Genomic DNA, 14691 nt, shown 5'->3' with positions numbered 1-14691 from the left:
GAGAGAAAAGGAAATTCCTCTCGGTCCCATATCGTCTAAGGCGTGCTTGAGGACCGACTTAGGAGATATATATAAAAGGAGACGAATCGACACCAGAGAACACAAGATATTCCCAAGAAGACTTAAAGGCTGAGAATTCAACACGCTAGCTTCTTAGTCGTCTTAAGTCTTAGTTCGTTATTATTTATCTGAATAACCGAACCCAGTTGTATTTTGCTCGATTCAATCTAATAAAAACCGAGTTTCCGATCTAAAAGTACCGTTTTGTCCCTTGTCGATATTGACATATCAACAATTGGCGCGCCAGGTAGGGGTCGAACCTACGGCCTTCTGCTTAGGAAACAGAAGATGACTCGATCCGCGAGTCCACTTTCTTCGAGCACGTCACGAACAGCACCAGGAGAGACAGAGGAAGATGGCACGTTGGGGCGAACAACTTTGCGCCTCGGAAGTGGCGGCGAAGCGTGAATCACAGCACCAAGGTTATCCTCGGCAACTTCCGCCTTAGCAGCGCTCTCTTCCTGGTTTTCTTCTTCGAGCTCTTCGATTTCTTCGATCTCGTGGACAACGTCGTCAGCGTTCGGGCCAATCCGAGCCCCCGTTTCGCGATGTCGCCAAATTTTCGGTCGCTTCAACTCGTGGTCGAGAACGGCTGCTGCTAGCACCAACTGATTTAGAATTTTTGCGAACTAATTGAGGAAGGTTGCTCTCTTCCTATGACGGACTCGATTGTTGAGGGTTTGAAGAAGAGGAGCTCAGCTCCGAGGATTCACGGCGGTCTTCCGGAAGAATTTGGTTAGAGGAAGAATTAATCGAAGAACTAGAAGACATTTTTGAGTTTGGAAAAGTAGATTCGAAGGAGATTTGGGAGAAATGAAGAACAACTTGAAGATCAGCCGGAAAGATTGAAGGTTGATCGGGAAGTTTGAAGATCGATCGGAAAAATCAAGGGTTCGCGGCGGCGAGAGTTGAAGAAACGAGAGAAAAACTACAAAAAGAAAACTAGAGAGAGAAACAAAATCTAGAGAGAAGGGAGAGCGGCGTACCTTATATATGCTGGAGTGAGAATAATGAATGCGAGAGGAGGGTTTTTCTCTTATAAACAGTGGGAATCGTGGGTTCCTCGATTTTCGCGAAAATTCCGTAATTCACACGCCTCATTGAAGACGGGCGCGAAACGTCCAGAAATGTGAATCGACAGCAGTTACCGAGCTCGGTTTGTGATCCAATAACCGAAGAAATAAGTTCGACTGAAAGTCACCTCCTTTCACCGAGCTGAGGGGGGGCTAACTGTTGGAGGTGAAAACCGCACCCCGGTTTTCTCCGGTACAAACCGAGATCGGCAAACCATAAGCCCGGTTTACGAAGGGACGTACCGAGAAAAGATGGGCCGAGCGGAGGTGGGCCGAATACAGCCCGTTAGGCCAAGGTCGGTGAGAAATCTCTCGAAGGAATAGAGGGTTTCCCTGAGCTCGGTCGAAACAGGAAAGTTTCCTAATGGAAAAAGGAAACTTTGGAGAGAAAAGGAAAGAAACCGAGAGAAAAGGAAATTCCTCTCGGTCCCATATCGTCTAAGACGTGCTTGAGGACCGACTTAGGAGATATATATAAAGGGTGACGAATCGACACCAGAGAACACAAGATATTCCCAAGAAGACTTAAAGGCTGAGAACTCAACACGCTAGCTTCTTAGTCGTCTTAAGTCTTAGTTCGTTATTATTTATCTGAATAACCGAACTCAGTTGTATTTTGCTCGATTCAATCTAATAAATACCGAGTTTCCGATCTAAAAGTACCATTTTGTCCCTTGTCGATATTGACATATCAACAGAGAGGGTTCAACAAGTTCCGGTCAAGTTCATAGTGAAGTGAAAACAAAAGCTCAGAGCAAGACCAAAAAAAGAATCTGATACACATGGGTATGCAGAAGCTCATGAAGTAAAAAAAAAAACGAATACTAGCGAGGTCAAACCACCCAAATTTTGTAAAATCACACAAAAGTTAAAAAGAAAGATTATATTGCAATACGGTACCCGAGTCAACACTCCATAGGAAACCCTATAGATCATCTATCCCACCAAAGCAATGAACGCAAACAAAACCCTCGTATCTTCTAACTTAATCTTTGTGTAAATGCCTAAACGCCATTAATTGATGTGGAATGTGCTTTAAAAAAAAAAAACTAAATCACACATGATGTACTCTGTTGTTGTAACGCCATAGTTAAAAAAAAAATATTTGCAATATTTATTATTATCATGCGAATCAATATTTACTTACACTCTTAAAATCAAATTATATAAAAGATGAGGTGCATTATTAAAAATATTTGATGGAATAGTGGGAATCAATCAAGGAGAGAGGCCCGCTCAACAAATCTTCATCTTCACTCCTCCATCAACAAGATTTGTTCGGAGAGATAAAATTGACAGCGACAATGAAGATTTGAGTAATCACAGCACATGCCTCCCAAAACTTATTATTGTTTCAAAGGGGCAAAGTGGGCAACTCTTACATGCGACATATCCTTTTCTTTTGTTTCCTCTTTCTTTTTTTTTTTTTTTTTTTTGGCCGTAAAGTTCGCCGAGAATTTGAACATGAGTAATCTTATGGTATCCACTCATATCATAATACGTGGCACATTCATGCTATCCTCTCTTCTTCTTTTTTTTTTCGTTGTGGACCCAAATGACTTGTATTCAACGGAATCTTGATTGAATCCAAGTTTCTATGACGTAGAAGTTTAAAGGATTCCAATGTCATCCTCTGTATATTGAGAAGGGAAAAAAAGAAGTAGAAAATACATTGTTTACGTTTCGGTTTAAAAGGTGTTGAAGGTAGTTTGTTTTCGTCATTTCAAATGGGACTATCTATTTTGTCCCAAAAAAGAATGGAACTATCTATATATATAGAAATTTAATTTTCTAAACAGATATGTCATTTTTTTTTCTAGCAATTAACGTCAATTGCTACGGCTCTAAGACCACGTCCAACGCAGGGTTTATAGAGTTCATACGCAGAGTTCAAAGCATTATTTGGATTTTATTTAATCAGAGAGGTCCCACAATTTTCTTAAACCAGTTCTTATATTAGAGTTTTTTGAACCCGTTTTTGAGAAGTTTTAGCGTGACGTGTGATCGTATAAATGGAGGAAGGAAATTTTTTTTTTTTTGAGAAAACCTTTTGGTCTCTCTTTCCTCGACCACAACGAAGACTTCGACCAAATTTTTCTCTGCATCGTCTCTTCCAATTTTTCTCGCCAATCTCGTCCTCTCTAATACTTTCTTACCTTTCTGACCTTCTTTCTCTCTTTCCTCTCTCTTCGCAGCTGCATCTTCAAGTGAGTTTGATGAGGACGTGGAAGACGATGGAGAGAGCGATGACACGGTCCTCACCGACGAAGAAGACGAATAATTCCTCTGTTTCTTCAACCCCAAAAGCTCTTTCCAAAGAACTGTACATTTAGGAGGACGAGGAGATGGATCTTCGTCTATAAACCAACTCACTCTGTTATTATTATTATTTATTATGATTTTCTACCTATAATCTTTGGTGGAAGTCAGATTTGTGAGCAAATATTACTATAGACGTGTGGCTGATTGGTTTGTGTCTGTAAATTAAAGAGAAGAGTTCGAGCTAGTGGTGGACTTTGTGAAAGTAATAAAACCCCATTACAAATTCAGTGTTGGAAGCATAAAAAATGGAGAAGTTCTTAACTTCTCAACTTAAAAAACAATATTAATAAAAAATGGAAAAGAACCTCATTAAGAGGTTGAGGGTTGAACATGCTCTAAAGGCCCAAGAGCTAGTTTCGGGAAACAATCGGTCAACGTATTGGTCTCGTCTTCCATCTGGGCAAACTGATTGATAGACTCGCAATCTGGTAACAAAACTAAAATTATACCTCACCTTGTAGGCTAAACCGAATTAATCCATAAAAGTTTCGTTTAGGAAATCTTTTGGTACATGCAGAAAGTTTGTTAATTTTTTTTTGTTTTGAGATTGTAAAATAGAGTTTTTTTTTTAAGAAAATGTTTTTTTCCACTTTATATATATTTACGGCTCACTCACTTTAGTCTCTATTAGCAAGAGCCAGACATGGACTCATCTTTTTACCATGCTCTGACTCTTCACCGTCCTTTGGGCTCTCCTTGACCTCTCTGTTTCAGAGGTAAGTCTAAAAACACTGTAGCACGCCCCCACATGTAAGAAACTCAACGCTTATTGTTCTTACTTGTTTTGGTACGGCATCTTCATCATCAATCTGAGTGTAGAAACGCTATAATTAACTACAACTGGACAAACTGATAGTTAAAAAGTAAATTGTATAGACGAAATTATTAGTAATAAGTTGATACCAAACAAGAGAGTTAAGAAGGAATTTTCCAGAGTAAACATCCACTAGTGTGATATTTGCAGTTTTGCACTGTGTTCTGAATCTCAAATTGGCCGGAAACGTGACCATAAAGTTTGCCGGAGCCTTTGACAAAAAAAAAAGTTTGCCGGAGCATCTGTCATAAAGGCATTCCAACACTGAAATCATTAGTACAACAAGTATTATGCAAGAGCGTTAAGAAAAAAAACTGAGATTAGTTGTTGTCGTTTAATCCGTAGGGATTTATAAAATTTGTTAGTTGAGCTAAACAAACAAAGAAGAAGAGGGGAAAGTTGTTTTGTTATTCATAAACAAGACATTCTTTTATACAGAAGGTTTATAACTAGTTTACTTTCAAGTTAAACCGACAGTTATCTGTGAGTCTAACAAGGTGTATACGTGAATACATTCATATTGTCGTTGTTGATAATTCGTGAAAAATTAAGATCTTTGGTCTATTAAACTCTCATAATACCCAAAACTAGTTCTTGATATATACCGCATTTGTAAAATAAACCACAGTTTTTTAACTAGGATTGATCAATAGACTAAACCCCCAATTATATGGTGTTTAGTTTTTGTTTTCAAAACGTTTACGAACAATGCATCATATTTCTTTTATCACCGTTGTAACTGCTGGATACCAGATGAAATTCATGTTTGATCTCGTTTTTGAAGAGGATCATAAACTTGTGTGTCTGGTCAAATAAAATAAACATAAATTAGATTGTCTCGTCAATATGATGAAACTTACTATTTTGAATTCCAAATAATAAAATAAATGATTGAAATCTTCTGAATTGAATGGGAAGAAGGAACACGTGAGTAGAGGCAAAAACGTGGCAGAGGAGCGGACCACACGAAGTTAGAGTAGAGAGTAGAGACTGTTTTTTTCTTGTTGGTTTTGCCACGAAAGCCAAAGAGACATAACTGAAACCGCCGAACGAATCTTAAATGAAGCGAACTCCAAATAATCAAATTATTTAAAGACTCTTTCTTTTCTTTCTTGCTTTCTCTCTCCTTCTTACTGGTTGGCTCTCTGTCCCAAGACACACCACCTTTCACTGCAAAAATCTCTGCCTCCTACCCTAACATATGTCTCCCTTCTCTTTCTCTCTCTCCACACAAACAACAACGACCCCTTTGCTATTACCATTATTATTACCTCTCACCATCACTCTTATTCACCACTTTGCCACCACTTACTTACTTCTTCTTCTTCTTCTCTTAGAGGTTTTTAGGGTTTTGGATTCTCCGCATTGTACGCCACTCCGTTCAATACACCTTGGTATTCCCCAATCTTGACGTTTGGGGTTTTCGGTTTGTCTTTTCCTTATTTAAATGCCATTTTTTAATCGTTCCCAAGTTTTTGTTTTTGTTTTTGTTTTCATAGCTTATCTGGTTCTCTGTTTTATGTGTGTTTTTGAGCTCTGTGAGTGTTTGTTAATACGAGTAGTATTTTTTTCCACATCTGTTCTCGTGTTACCACATTCTCATCGTTTAGCTAGCTTCTTGTTGATTTTTACTTACTAAAATGGCTGTTTGAGTTTGATTTATGCTCTTTGGTGCTGGATTTGGTTTTGCTTTATACTTTGGCTTCTTCACCGATGATAAGAAGCTTAAATGTTGCAAAACTATCACTAATATTACTATCTTTATCAGGAAAGAGATGATGGATGTCGAATCTTGAAGTTTCAGGAGAAAGAGAGAGAGAGAGCCTGGGTCTGCGTTCTACGTTGTTTGATCAATTCATAGAAAATGGGGGAGTTTAGGAGGCATTCTGTAGATGTACCCATCACAAGAACACTTGTGGCTCTTAGAAGGGTTCGGTCACTGAGAGATCCTTGTACTAATTCAATGAGCAAGTTTGCTTCTTTGCTTGAAAATGTCAAATGGGAAACTGGTTCCAACAATGGGATCTCACTGCAGTTTGTGAATCATGCTGAACATGATGATCATCCTTGTAAGGCTGATGATGGTGATTGTAAGGCTGATGATGCTCGTGTGGGATTGGTTCCTTTTGGATCATACTCGATAATGGAGGAGCTAGAGAATGGTTGTGACCTTCACAAGTTGAGCAACAGGGTGCTAAATGTTGAAGGAGACGCGTGCTCTAGGAGTAAATCGCCGTCAAGTGAAAGATCGTGTGGTGATTTATCGGTTAAAGGTAGGGATTTGGCATGTAATGTGCCTTCAATTACTCATGCTGAGAATGGCGCTTCAAGGGGAGGATATAGAACTCATTATTCCACCAACTTAGCTAGCTTGGTTGGTGAATATGGCAGCCATGTAGGTAGTCCAATGACCTCAACAAATCTTAGTTATGGGGATGAAGATGTTGATTTTGTGAATGAATGTAACCGTGGTTGTGGAATAACGTATTGCTGGTCAAGAACGCCAAGGTACAGAGGATCAAACCATTCCTCAGATGTAGAAGAGTATCCTTTACTATCTGGCAATGGTGAGAGTAATGTGGTGACACCGAGTCACGAAACTATGTCGAGGAGTCTGAGTCAGAAGTACAGGCCGAGATCTTTCGATGAGTTAGTTGGGCAAGAAGTGGTAGTGAAATGTCTCTTGAGCACCATTTTGAGAGGAAGGATTACTTCTGTTTACCTTTTTAACGGTCCTCGTGGGACTGGTAAAACTTCAACGTCTAAGATATTTGCTGCTGCTTTAAACTGCCTTTCACAGGCTGCACATAGTAGACCATGTGGCTTGTGTAGTGAATGCAAGTCATACTTCTCGGGAAGCATCAGGGACGTGAAGGAAATGGATTCGGTTAAACTAAACCGGCCTAGCTACCTCAGATCTCTCATCAAAAGCGCATCTCTTCGTCCGGTTTCATCTAGGTTCAAGGTTTTCATCATTGATGAGTGTCAGTTGTTAAGTCAAGAAACTTGGGGTACTCTCTTGAACAGTTTGGACAGTTTCTCTCAGCATTCAGTTTTTATACTGGTCACATCAGAGCTAGAGAAGCTGCCACGTAACGTGCTCTCACGGTCCCAGAAATATCATTTCTCTAAAGTCTGCGATGCGGAAATATCAAATAAGCTGGCAAAGATTTGTATGGAAGAAGGTATTGATTTTGATCAAGGTGCAGTTGATTTCATTGCTTCTAAATCTGATGGTTCGCTTCGGGATGCTGAGATAATGCTTGACCAGTTAAGTTTGCTCGGCAAAAGAGTAACGACATCTTTGGCCTACAAGCTTGTGAGTTAATACATCTTTCTTCATTAATTTTTCTGTCTTGGGAATATGTTATAGCTGAGAATAAAAACCAAACTCTTTTTCATTCTACAGATTGGGGTTGTTTCTGATGATGAATTGCTTGATCTGCTTGATCTTGCACTGTCTTCTGATACTTCAAACACGGTTATAAGAGCGAGGGAGCTTATGAAATCCAAAATAGACCCAATGCAGCTGATTTCCCAGCTAGCTAATGTCATTATGGACATCATTGCTGGAAAATCTCAAGAAAGTAGTTCAGCAACCAGACTTCGGTTTCTTACAAGGCATACCTGTAAGCAAACCAATGATCACTTTCAATATCAGCTTCAAGTTGTACTTGGCCTAACGCTTTTCATCTGTTGTTATATTATACAGCTGAAGAAGAATTGAACAAATTGAGTAATGCATTGAAGATACTATCTGATGCTGAGAAACACTTGAGAGCATCTAAAAACCAGACAACCTGGCTCACTGTGGCACTTTTGCAACTTAGCAACTCCGAGTCATCTTCTCTTGCAACTAATGAAAATGAAATGAGTTTAAAAAGTCAAAGAAGCAAAGGTCATTAGTTTGGATATAGTGCTTTTTCGTTATTCATGTTTCTTTTCTTGTTTTCCTGGTTGCTAGCTATATAACTGACCGTGGTCCTATATGTAGATGTTGACCTCTCCAGCACATCATCGGATTGTCCAGGTGATGTCGTTAAATCAAAAACCGAGGAGTATTTAGAGAAAAACTGTAAAGAAACAGTTGAAACTGTGTGGAAAACAGTTACAGATTTGTGTTGTTCTGATTCACTGAAGAGCTTTTTGTGGAAAAGAGGGAGGTTGGTTTCACTTACTGTTGACAAAGGTAACTTACCTTTTCCAAAATGACCCTGAGGTTTAAGTTTGGTTTGTATCATGAAAAGTAGTTTCTGATAAGTAAAACCTCTTATATATGTCTGTTTCAGGTGTGGCAATAGCTGAATTGGAATTCTACACACCTCAACATGTAACAAGAGCCGAGAAATCATGGAAATTGATTGCAGACTCGTTCCAATCAGTGTTAGGATGCAATGTTGAGATCCGAATGAATCTTGTTATCTCAGCTTGTTCTCCACCAAAGAGTGCTAAAGCAGCAGCAAGTCTTTTCTTTGGAATATTCAGCTGTTCTCGTAGAATGCTACACAAGTCGTCTTATCTGACTACAAGAACCGGCTCTGAATGCGCGTATGAAAAGCAAGCAGTTACAAACTCTCTGAGAAGTTGCCAAGGAAATGTCTTGAGGGCTCGAAGTGTACGTTCTTCAGCCAATGCCTCGTCGCGAATGAGCAGTGCGAGTGATGAAGGAGATGCGAACTCTGTTATGTGTACTCCACACATGCCTCCTGGTGACAAAGGGTAAAAGATTATTACAATGTTAAAGCTGTTTTGTGCTTTGGATAGCCACTGAAGTATGTATGCTCTGCTTTTGACTTTGTGCAGGCCAGAAGATGACGCCGATGTGTTGTGTTGGAGGAGGACTCCCCTAGGCAAGGTAAACATTTCTACTAGGCCTCAGAATTTGGTTCGGTTACCGTTCGGTTTCGGTTTAAAGAGTTTTGGTTTGGCTTAGCTTGTACTTGCCTCTTAAGTTTCATGAGGGCTTGGGGTTTTGAATATCTTTGTGTGAACCTTTGGTATTTCTTATTTGTGGTGATGGATGTTTTGTAGGATCGTGGAGAGACACAGAACAACAAGAGTTCACGGATTATTGGCCGAGTCCTTCCCTGCACTGCAGCTAGTTAAGTGAGCTTGGTGACATTCCCATTTTGTGGAACCATTAGGCTGATCAATTCCATTTGAGACCTGTTTTGGGATAATGGGTCACATCACAACATGTACAGTTGCAAAATGTTTTTCAAGATCATATTTTAGATTAGCATATTATACACTAATCAATCGATCATTGTAGGACATGAATCACTTTACCGTCTAATTTGAACACTTTTATTAAATTTCGCTACGTAATGTTGGGTGAAAATAGGTAAGAGTGATTATGATTATGGGATAACTGGATCGTTATGTCATGGCTAACCTCTAACATTTTCATGTTAAAAATATTTATTACAACCTCTGGAACTTGTTAAAATCTTGTTTTTTCGAATCAACCTCTGGAATTTATTACAACAACCTCTGGAACATTTTCCTGTTATATAGCCCATAGATTGATTGGTGCTTTTATTTAACAACCCATAGATTGGTCTTTTTCTCTTTTTTTTGGCACACCCATAGATTTAGTCTTTATTTTTTCAAAATAAATACTGCTTTACAATTTTTTTGGGGTCGAAAAACTATATATTTTCATTACTTTCACTATTTTCCTAAGAAGAAACAAAACACCAAAATTAATGGACCCAACAAAAAAAAATACCAAAGATAATGCAGAACCCTAGTCCGCTGCCTTTGGCAGGCAACACATGTAAGGAGCGATCTTCACCGTTGAAACAGTAACACGTGGCGACAATCTTTGTGATGACCTCTTTGATGAGAAACCGTAGCCGTAGCGGCCTCCATTCCTAAAAGCGTTTTACTTTCCAATCCAATCTTGTGCAGATTCCTTACTACAATCGTCTCTCAAATCTCCTATTTTCCAGGAAAGTTTCACTCACCTTGAGACTCGGGTTCGGCTTTTGAATCTCGGATCTCGCTTCTGGTAAGTGTCCGCTTCGTGGAGGTTTCTCACTAGTTGGCTATTTTGTCTTGACGACGAGGGAATAACATTCGCGGCTTCATTTCTGGTGTGCCTTTCTTCTTTGAACATTACATTTGCTAGTTTCTCACTTGGAGTTTCACTCTTTCTCATGTGTCATTTCTTTTATTTGGAGTTTTCAAACTTTTTCTCCGGTTTGTTTATGGCATTTGACCACGGGATGATTCATTGATTGATTGGACGTTGATTATGGATCAAAAAGTGTTGAAATCATGTATCGCCCTTTGTTCTTTGGATTATGGATTGGCTTAGATTGTCTTGTGGTGTTTAGGTTTGGAACATTCAGAACTGCTATAGCTCAAATTTGTTTCTGTTGCCTGATAAGATAGCTACCCGTGTTCGTAATGTATATCTGAGCTAAAGGATTGATTTAACGATGTTCCAGTATTATCAAAGATGGCGTCAAAGGAGGGGTTTTTAACAGATGAGCAGAGAGAGATGATGAAAGTTGCAACCCAGAATGCAGTGAATCATCCACCCGCACAAAAACCTCACTCGTCATTTCTGTCTGAGAATCTGCCTAAACCATCTGCTGCTGGGAAAGCTCCTGCTGGTTCGAATGCTGTGAAACATAGAAGGTCTCATGCGGGGAAGTCTGTTCGTCCAAAGAAAGGTGAGTTACTACTGTGGTTGGTCTGGATTTGTAGCTTATGTTTCTGAACAATGAGGTTTCAGGGGTTGGCATTTCGTTAGATTTGGAGCTGGTAGTTGCATATATATATATATATATATATTGTTCCTTTAGTTCGACTTCCTTTGTTCTGATCGATACATTTTGTTTCAGATGGGTGTGGTGGGAAAGGAACTTGGGGGAAACTTATTGACATTGATGCAGACTATCAAATTGACCGGAATGATCCAAATTATGACAGCGGAGAGGTAGTCTCTACACCTCTATGCACTATTTTTTCTTACTAGATGAAAGTAATCATTTTTGATTTTCATGATTAATTACTTTGTTGCCAAAGTACTTGAAGCAAAATTGTTTCCATGTCTCCACTGTAGTTGATGTCTTTAAATATTTATCGATGGAGTGTTGCATTTAAGATGTTCTTATGATCAGCTCTCGTTTTGTTTCTTGTTTATATTAGGAACCATTCGAGCTTGTTGGTGCAACTGTTTCAGACCCATTAGATGATTACAAGAAAGCTGTGGCTTCCATCATTGAAGAATACTTCAGCACTGGCGATGTCGATGTGGCAGCATCTGACCTCATTGAACTTGGTTCAAGTGAGTATCATCCTTACTTCATCAAGCGCCTTGTCTCTGTGGCCATGGACAGACATGACAAAGAGAAGGAAATGGCCTCAGTGTTGCTTTCCGCATTGTATGCTGATGTCATTAACCCGAACCAGATAAGAGATGGATTTGTCCTGCTGCTCGAGTCAGCTGATGACTTTGTAGTGGATATACCTGATGCTGTTAATGTTCTTGCTCTGTTCCTTGCACGTGCTGTTGTGGATGACGTCCTTCCTCCAGCTTTTCTTCCCAGGGCAACCAAGGCACTTCCACAATCTTCCAAAGGTTACCAGGTTGTCCAAACTGCAGAGAAAAGCTATCTATCAGCTGCACACCATGCCGAGCTAGTTGAAAGAAGATGGGGTGGAACGACTCGAACCTCTGTTGAGGAAGTTAAGAAGAAGATTACTGACATTTTGAAGGAATATGTGGAGACTGGAGACACTTATGAGGCATGTCGCTGCATTAGGGAGTTGGGCGTGTCTTTCTTTCATCACGAGGTCGTGAAAAGGGCTTTAATTACTGGCATGGAGAGTTACACATCAGAACCACTTGTATTGAAACTGCTGAAGGAAGCAGCTTCAGAAAACTTGATAAACTCTAGTCAAATGGTGAAGGGGTTTTCCAGGTTAAGGGAAAGCCTTGACGATCTTGCTCTTGACATTCCTTCAGCTAAAACTAAATTTGATTTGCTTGTGCCAAAGGCTATCGCTGGCGGTTGGCTTGATGCTTCTTTTAGTTATCCCTCTGGTGAAAATGGACGACAGCAGATCGAGGACGAGAAACTAAAGCGGTTCAAGGAAGAGATTGTGACCATCATTCATGAGTATTTCAATTCCGATGACATACCTGAGCTCATACACAGTCTTGAGGATTTAGGAGCGCCCGAGTACAACCCAATATTTCTAAAGAAGCTGGTAACACTTGCTCTAGACAGGAAGAATCGGGAGAAAGAAATGGCATCTGTTCTCCTCTCTTCTCTTCACATCGAGATGTTCACCACAGAGGATGTTGCAGATGGTTTCGTCTTGCTCCTAGAGTCTGCAGAAGATACAGCTCTTGACATCCTCGATGCTTCCAACGAACTTGCTCTGTTCTTAGCTAGAGCTGTGATCGATGATGTTTTGGCACCATTTAACCTTGAAGAGATCTGCAGCAAACTAAGACCAAACTCAAGCGGAACTGAAACAGTGAAGATGGCCAGGTCACTTATCTTTGCTCGACATGCAGGAGAGAGGCTTCTAAGATGCTGGGGAGGTGGGACCGGGTGGGCTGTTGAAGATGCAAAGGACAAGATACTGAATCTCCTGGAGGAATATGAAAGCTCAGGGCTTGTATCAGAAGCGTGCAAATGCATCCGTGAGCTAGGCATGCCTTTTTTCAACCATGAGGTTGTTAAAAAAGCACTGGTCATGGCCATGGAGAAGAAGAACGACAAGATGGTGCTGGATCTTCTGCAGGAGTGTTTTGGTGAAGGACTCATAACCACAAACCAGATGACCAAAGGATTAACTAGAGTCAAAGATGGACTCGAAGATCTAGCTTTAGACATTCCAAATGCAAAGGAGAAATTCAAGGACTATGTGGAGCATGCCAAGAAGAATGGTTGGGTTTCATCTTCATTTGTAACTTCCCTAACCGAAGATGCTTAATCTAAGCCTAAATCGAGGAGAAGCCCAGAAAAGGTGTGGGAACTAGAAACAATGTGATGATGACTTCATAGAATGTACAAGCTTCTTTCTCTCTTGAGCATCCCTGTGCTTGTTTTTTTTGCAATTTTTAAGGCTTTAAGAATTCTGCAAGGGAGCTAATCTTTTCACGAATGTTAAGTTAACGTTTGTTTTCTTCAGTGGAACCTGTTTTTAAATCTTTTTGTTGCTCTCTCAATTTTAATCACAATCGTAAAAATTGGGGGCTATTTTGTTAGTAGCGGAAACATTGGTTCAAATACTTTATTTTAATTAATTTCCATATATGACTCTCGATGCTTCACAGTCGACAAAGAGGGAGAGAAGTCTCGAGGCTAAAACTTCCCAAAAATGAAATTCGTAATTCCAAAATTACCCTTCACTCTTTCTCTCTTCCTCTCACTCTCTTTCCTCATCGTCTTCTTCTTCGCATTCCCTTCCACTTTCCTCCGCCACTCTCTCTCCTCCTCCTCCGTCGTCGTCGCCGATGAAGGGATCCGGATCCGTCATCATGGATACGCCTCCTACGAGGCATACATCCAGCACCAGCTCAAAAAAACTCAGAACCCGAAGCTCCGGGAGGTGTGGACGACGCGCGACTGGGACAGGAAGGTGCGCGTATTCTCCACTTTCTTCCGACGACTCAAGGAGCGTGGTCTCCTCTCGAACGGATCGAAGGCGCTCTCGATCGGAGCTCGAGTAGGGCAGGAGGTGGCGGCGCTGAGGCTGATCGGCGTGGAGGATTCCGTCGGGATAGATCTGGTGCCGCGTCCGCCTCTGGTGGTGAAAGGTGACTTTCACGCGCAGCCGTTCGACGCGGAGACATTCGATTTCGAGTTCTCGAACGTGTTCGATCACGCGCTTTACCCGGAGAAGTTCGTTGGGGAGATCGAACGGACGCTCAAGCCCGGAGGTGTTTGCGTGATACACGTGTCGATTCATGGGAAGACTGATAAGTACTCGGCGAATGATCTGTATAGTGTGAAGCCATTGGTGAATCTGTTCAAGAGATCGAAGGTCGTTGAGGTGAGGAAGATCGATGGGTTTGGGCTTGACACGGAGATTGTTTTTAGGAAGAACGTATGAACAAAAAACAAAATGATTAAGCAAATGTAATTGTTTTTCATTTGATACGTAGATTCGTTGTTCTTTTTATTTTTTTGTGTATTTTCCATTTACTTTCGTTTTTATCATATGTATTTACTACAACAGTTTTACATCTGGTCGCGACATTAATAAATTACAATTTTGTAATTTTCCTTGTTAGCTACTTTGGTAAAATTTCGCTAGCTGAGTGAAGATTGCAGCAATTTCTCGTCTACTTTTTTTGTGCAAAGCTAAAGAGGTGTAAAAGGAATATATGAAAAAGAGTATGTTGTTGCAGTATATATGAAGCCCCATGACACATAGTGAATCTATCAAAAT

General features: G+C 40.3%; 3 protein-coding genes across 5 annotated transcripts; all 3 read left to right on the top strand.

The window, feature by feature from the left end:
• The first annotated feature begins 5572 nt into the window (after nucleotides 1–5572).
• On the top strand, nucleotides 5573–9557 carry LOC18029838 (protein STICHEL-like 2). 2 transcript variants are annotated; one of them, XM_024149733.1, is made up of 8 exons: nucleotides 5573–5663; nucleotides 6038–7588; nucleotides 7679–7898; nucleotides 7982–8167; nucleotides 8264–8458; nucleotides 8559–8988; nucleotides 9073–9124; nucleotides 9301–9557. In XM_024149733.1, the coding sequence occupies exons 2-8, from the start codon at nucleotides 6134–6136 to the stop codon at nucleotides 9373–9375; spliced, it is 2613 nt and encodes an 870-aa protein (XP_024005501.1). In that variant the 5' UTR covers nucleotides 5573–5663; nucleotides 6038–6133; the 3' UTR covers nucleotides 9376–9557. The 2 variants fall into 2 exon arrangements, with proteins under 2 accessions (XP_024005501.1, XP_024005500.1); XM_024149732.1 differs by having other exon boundaries at nucleotides 5575–5695.
• Nucleotides 9558–10011: 454 nt separating this feature from the next.
• LOC18029837 (programmed cell death protein 4) lies at nucleotides 10012–13515 on the top strand. Of its 2 annotated transcripts, none has more exons than XM_006413321.2 (4): nucleotides 10012–10282; nucleotides 10725–10952; nucleotides 11124–11218; nucleotides 11431–13515. In XM_006413321.2, exons 2-4 carry the CDS (start codon nucleotides 10736–10738, stop codon nucleotides 13228–13230), a joined length of 2112 nt encoding a protein of 703 aa, XP_006413384.1. In that variant the 5' UTR covers nucleotides 10012–10282; nucleotides 10725–10735; the 3' UTR covers nucleotides 13231–13515. The 2 variants fall into 2 exon arrangements, with proteins under 2 accessions (XP_006413384.1, XP_006413383.1); XM_006413320.2 differs by having other exon boundaries at nucleotides 10013–10367.
• A 23-nt stretch (nucleotides 13516–13538) lies between these two features.
• Nucleotides 13539–14520, top strand: LOC18029836. Its single transcript, XM_006413319.2, has one exon. The coding sequence runs from the start codon at nucleotides 13618–13620 to the stop codon at nucleotides 14350–14352; it is 735 nt and encodes a 244-aa protein (XP_006413382.1). The 5' UTR covers nucleotides 13539–13617; the 3' UTR covers nucleotides 14353–14520.
• Nucleotides 14521–14691: the final 171 nt, after the last annotated feature.

This window comes from Eutrema salsugineum, unplaced genomic scaffold, assembly GCF_000478725.1.
Source record: "Eutrema salsugineum unplaced genomic scaffold, Eutsalg1_0 scaffold_1, whole genome shotgun sequence".
Classification (NCBI taxonomy): domain Eukaryota; kingdom Viridiplantae; phylum Streptophyta; class Magnoliopsida; order Brassicales; family Brassicaceae; genus Eutrema; species Eutrema salsugineum.
Note: the sequence above shows the minus strand (reverse complement) of the source record. Positions and strands in the feature narration are given on the sequence as shown.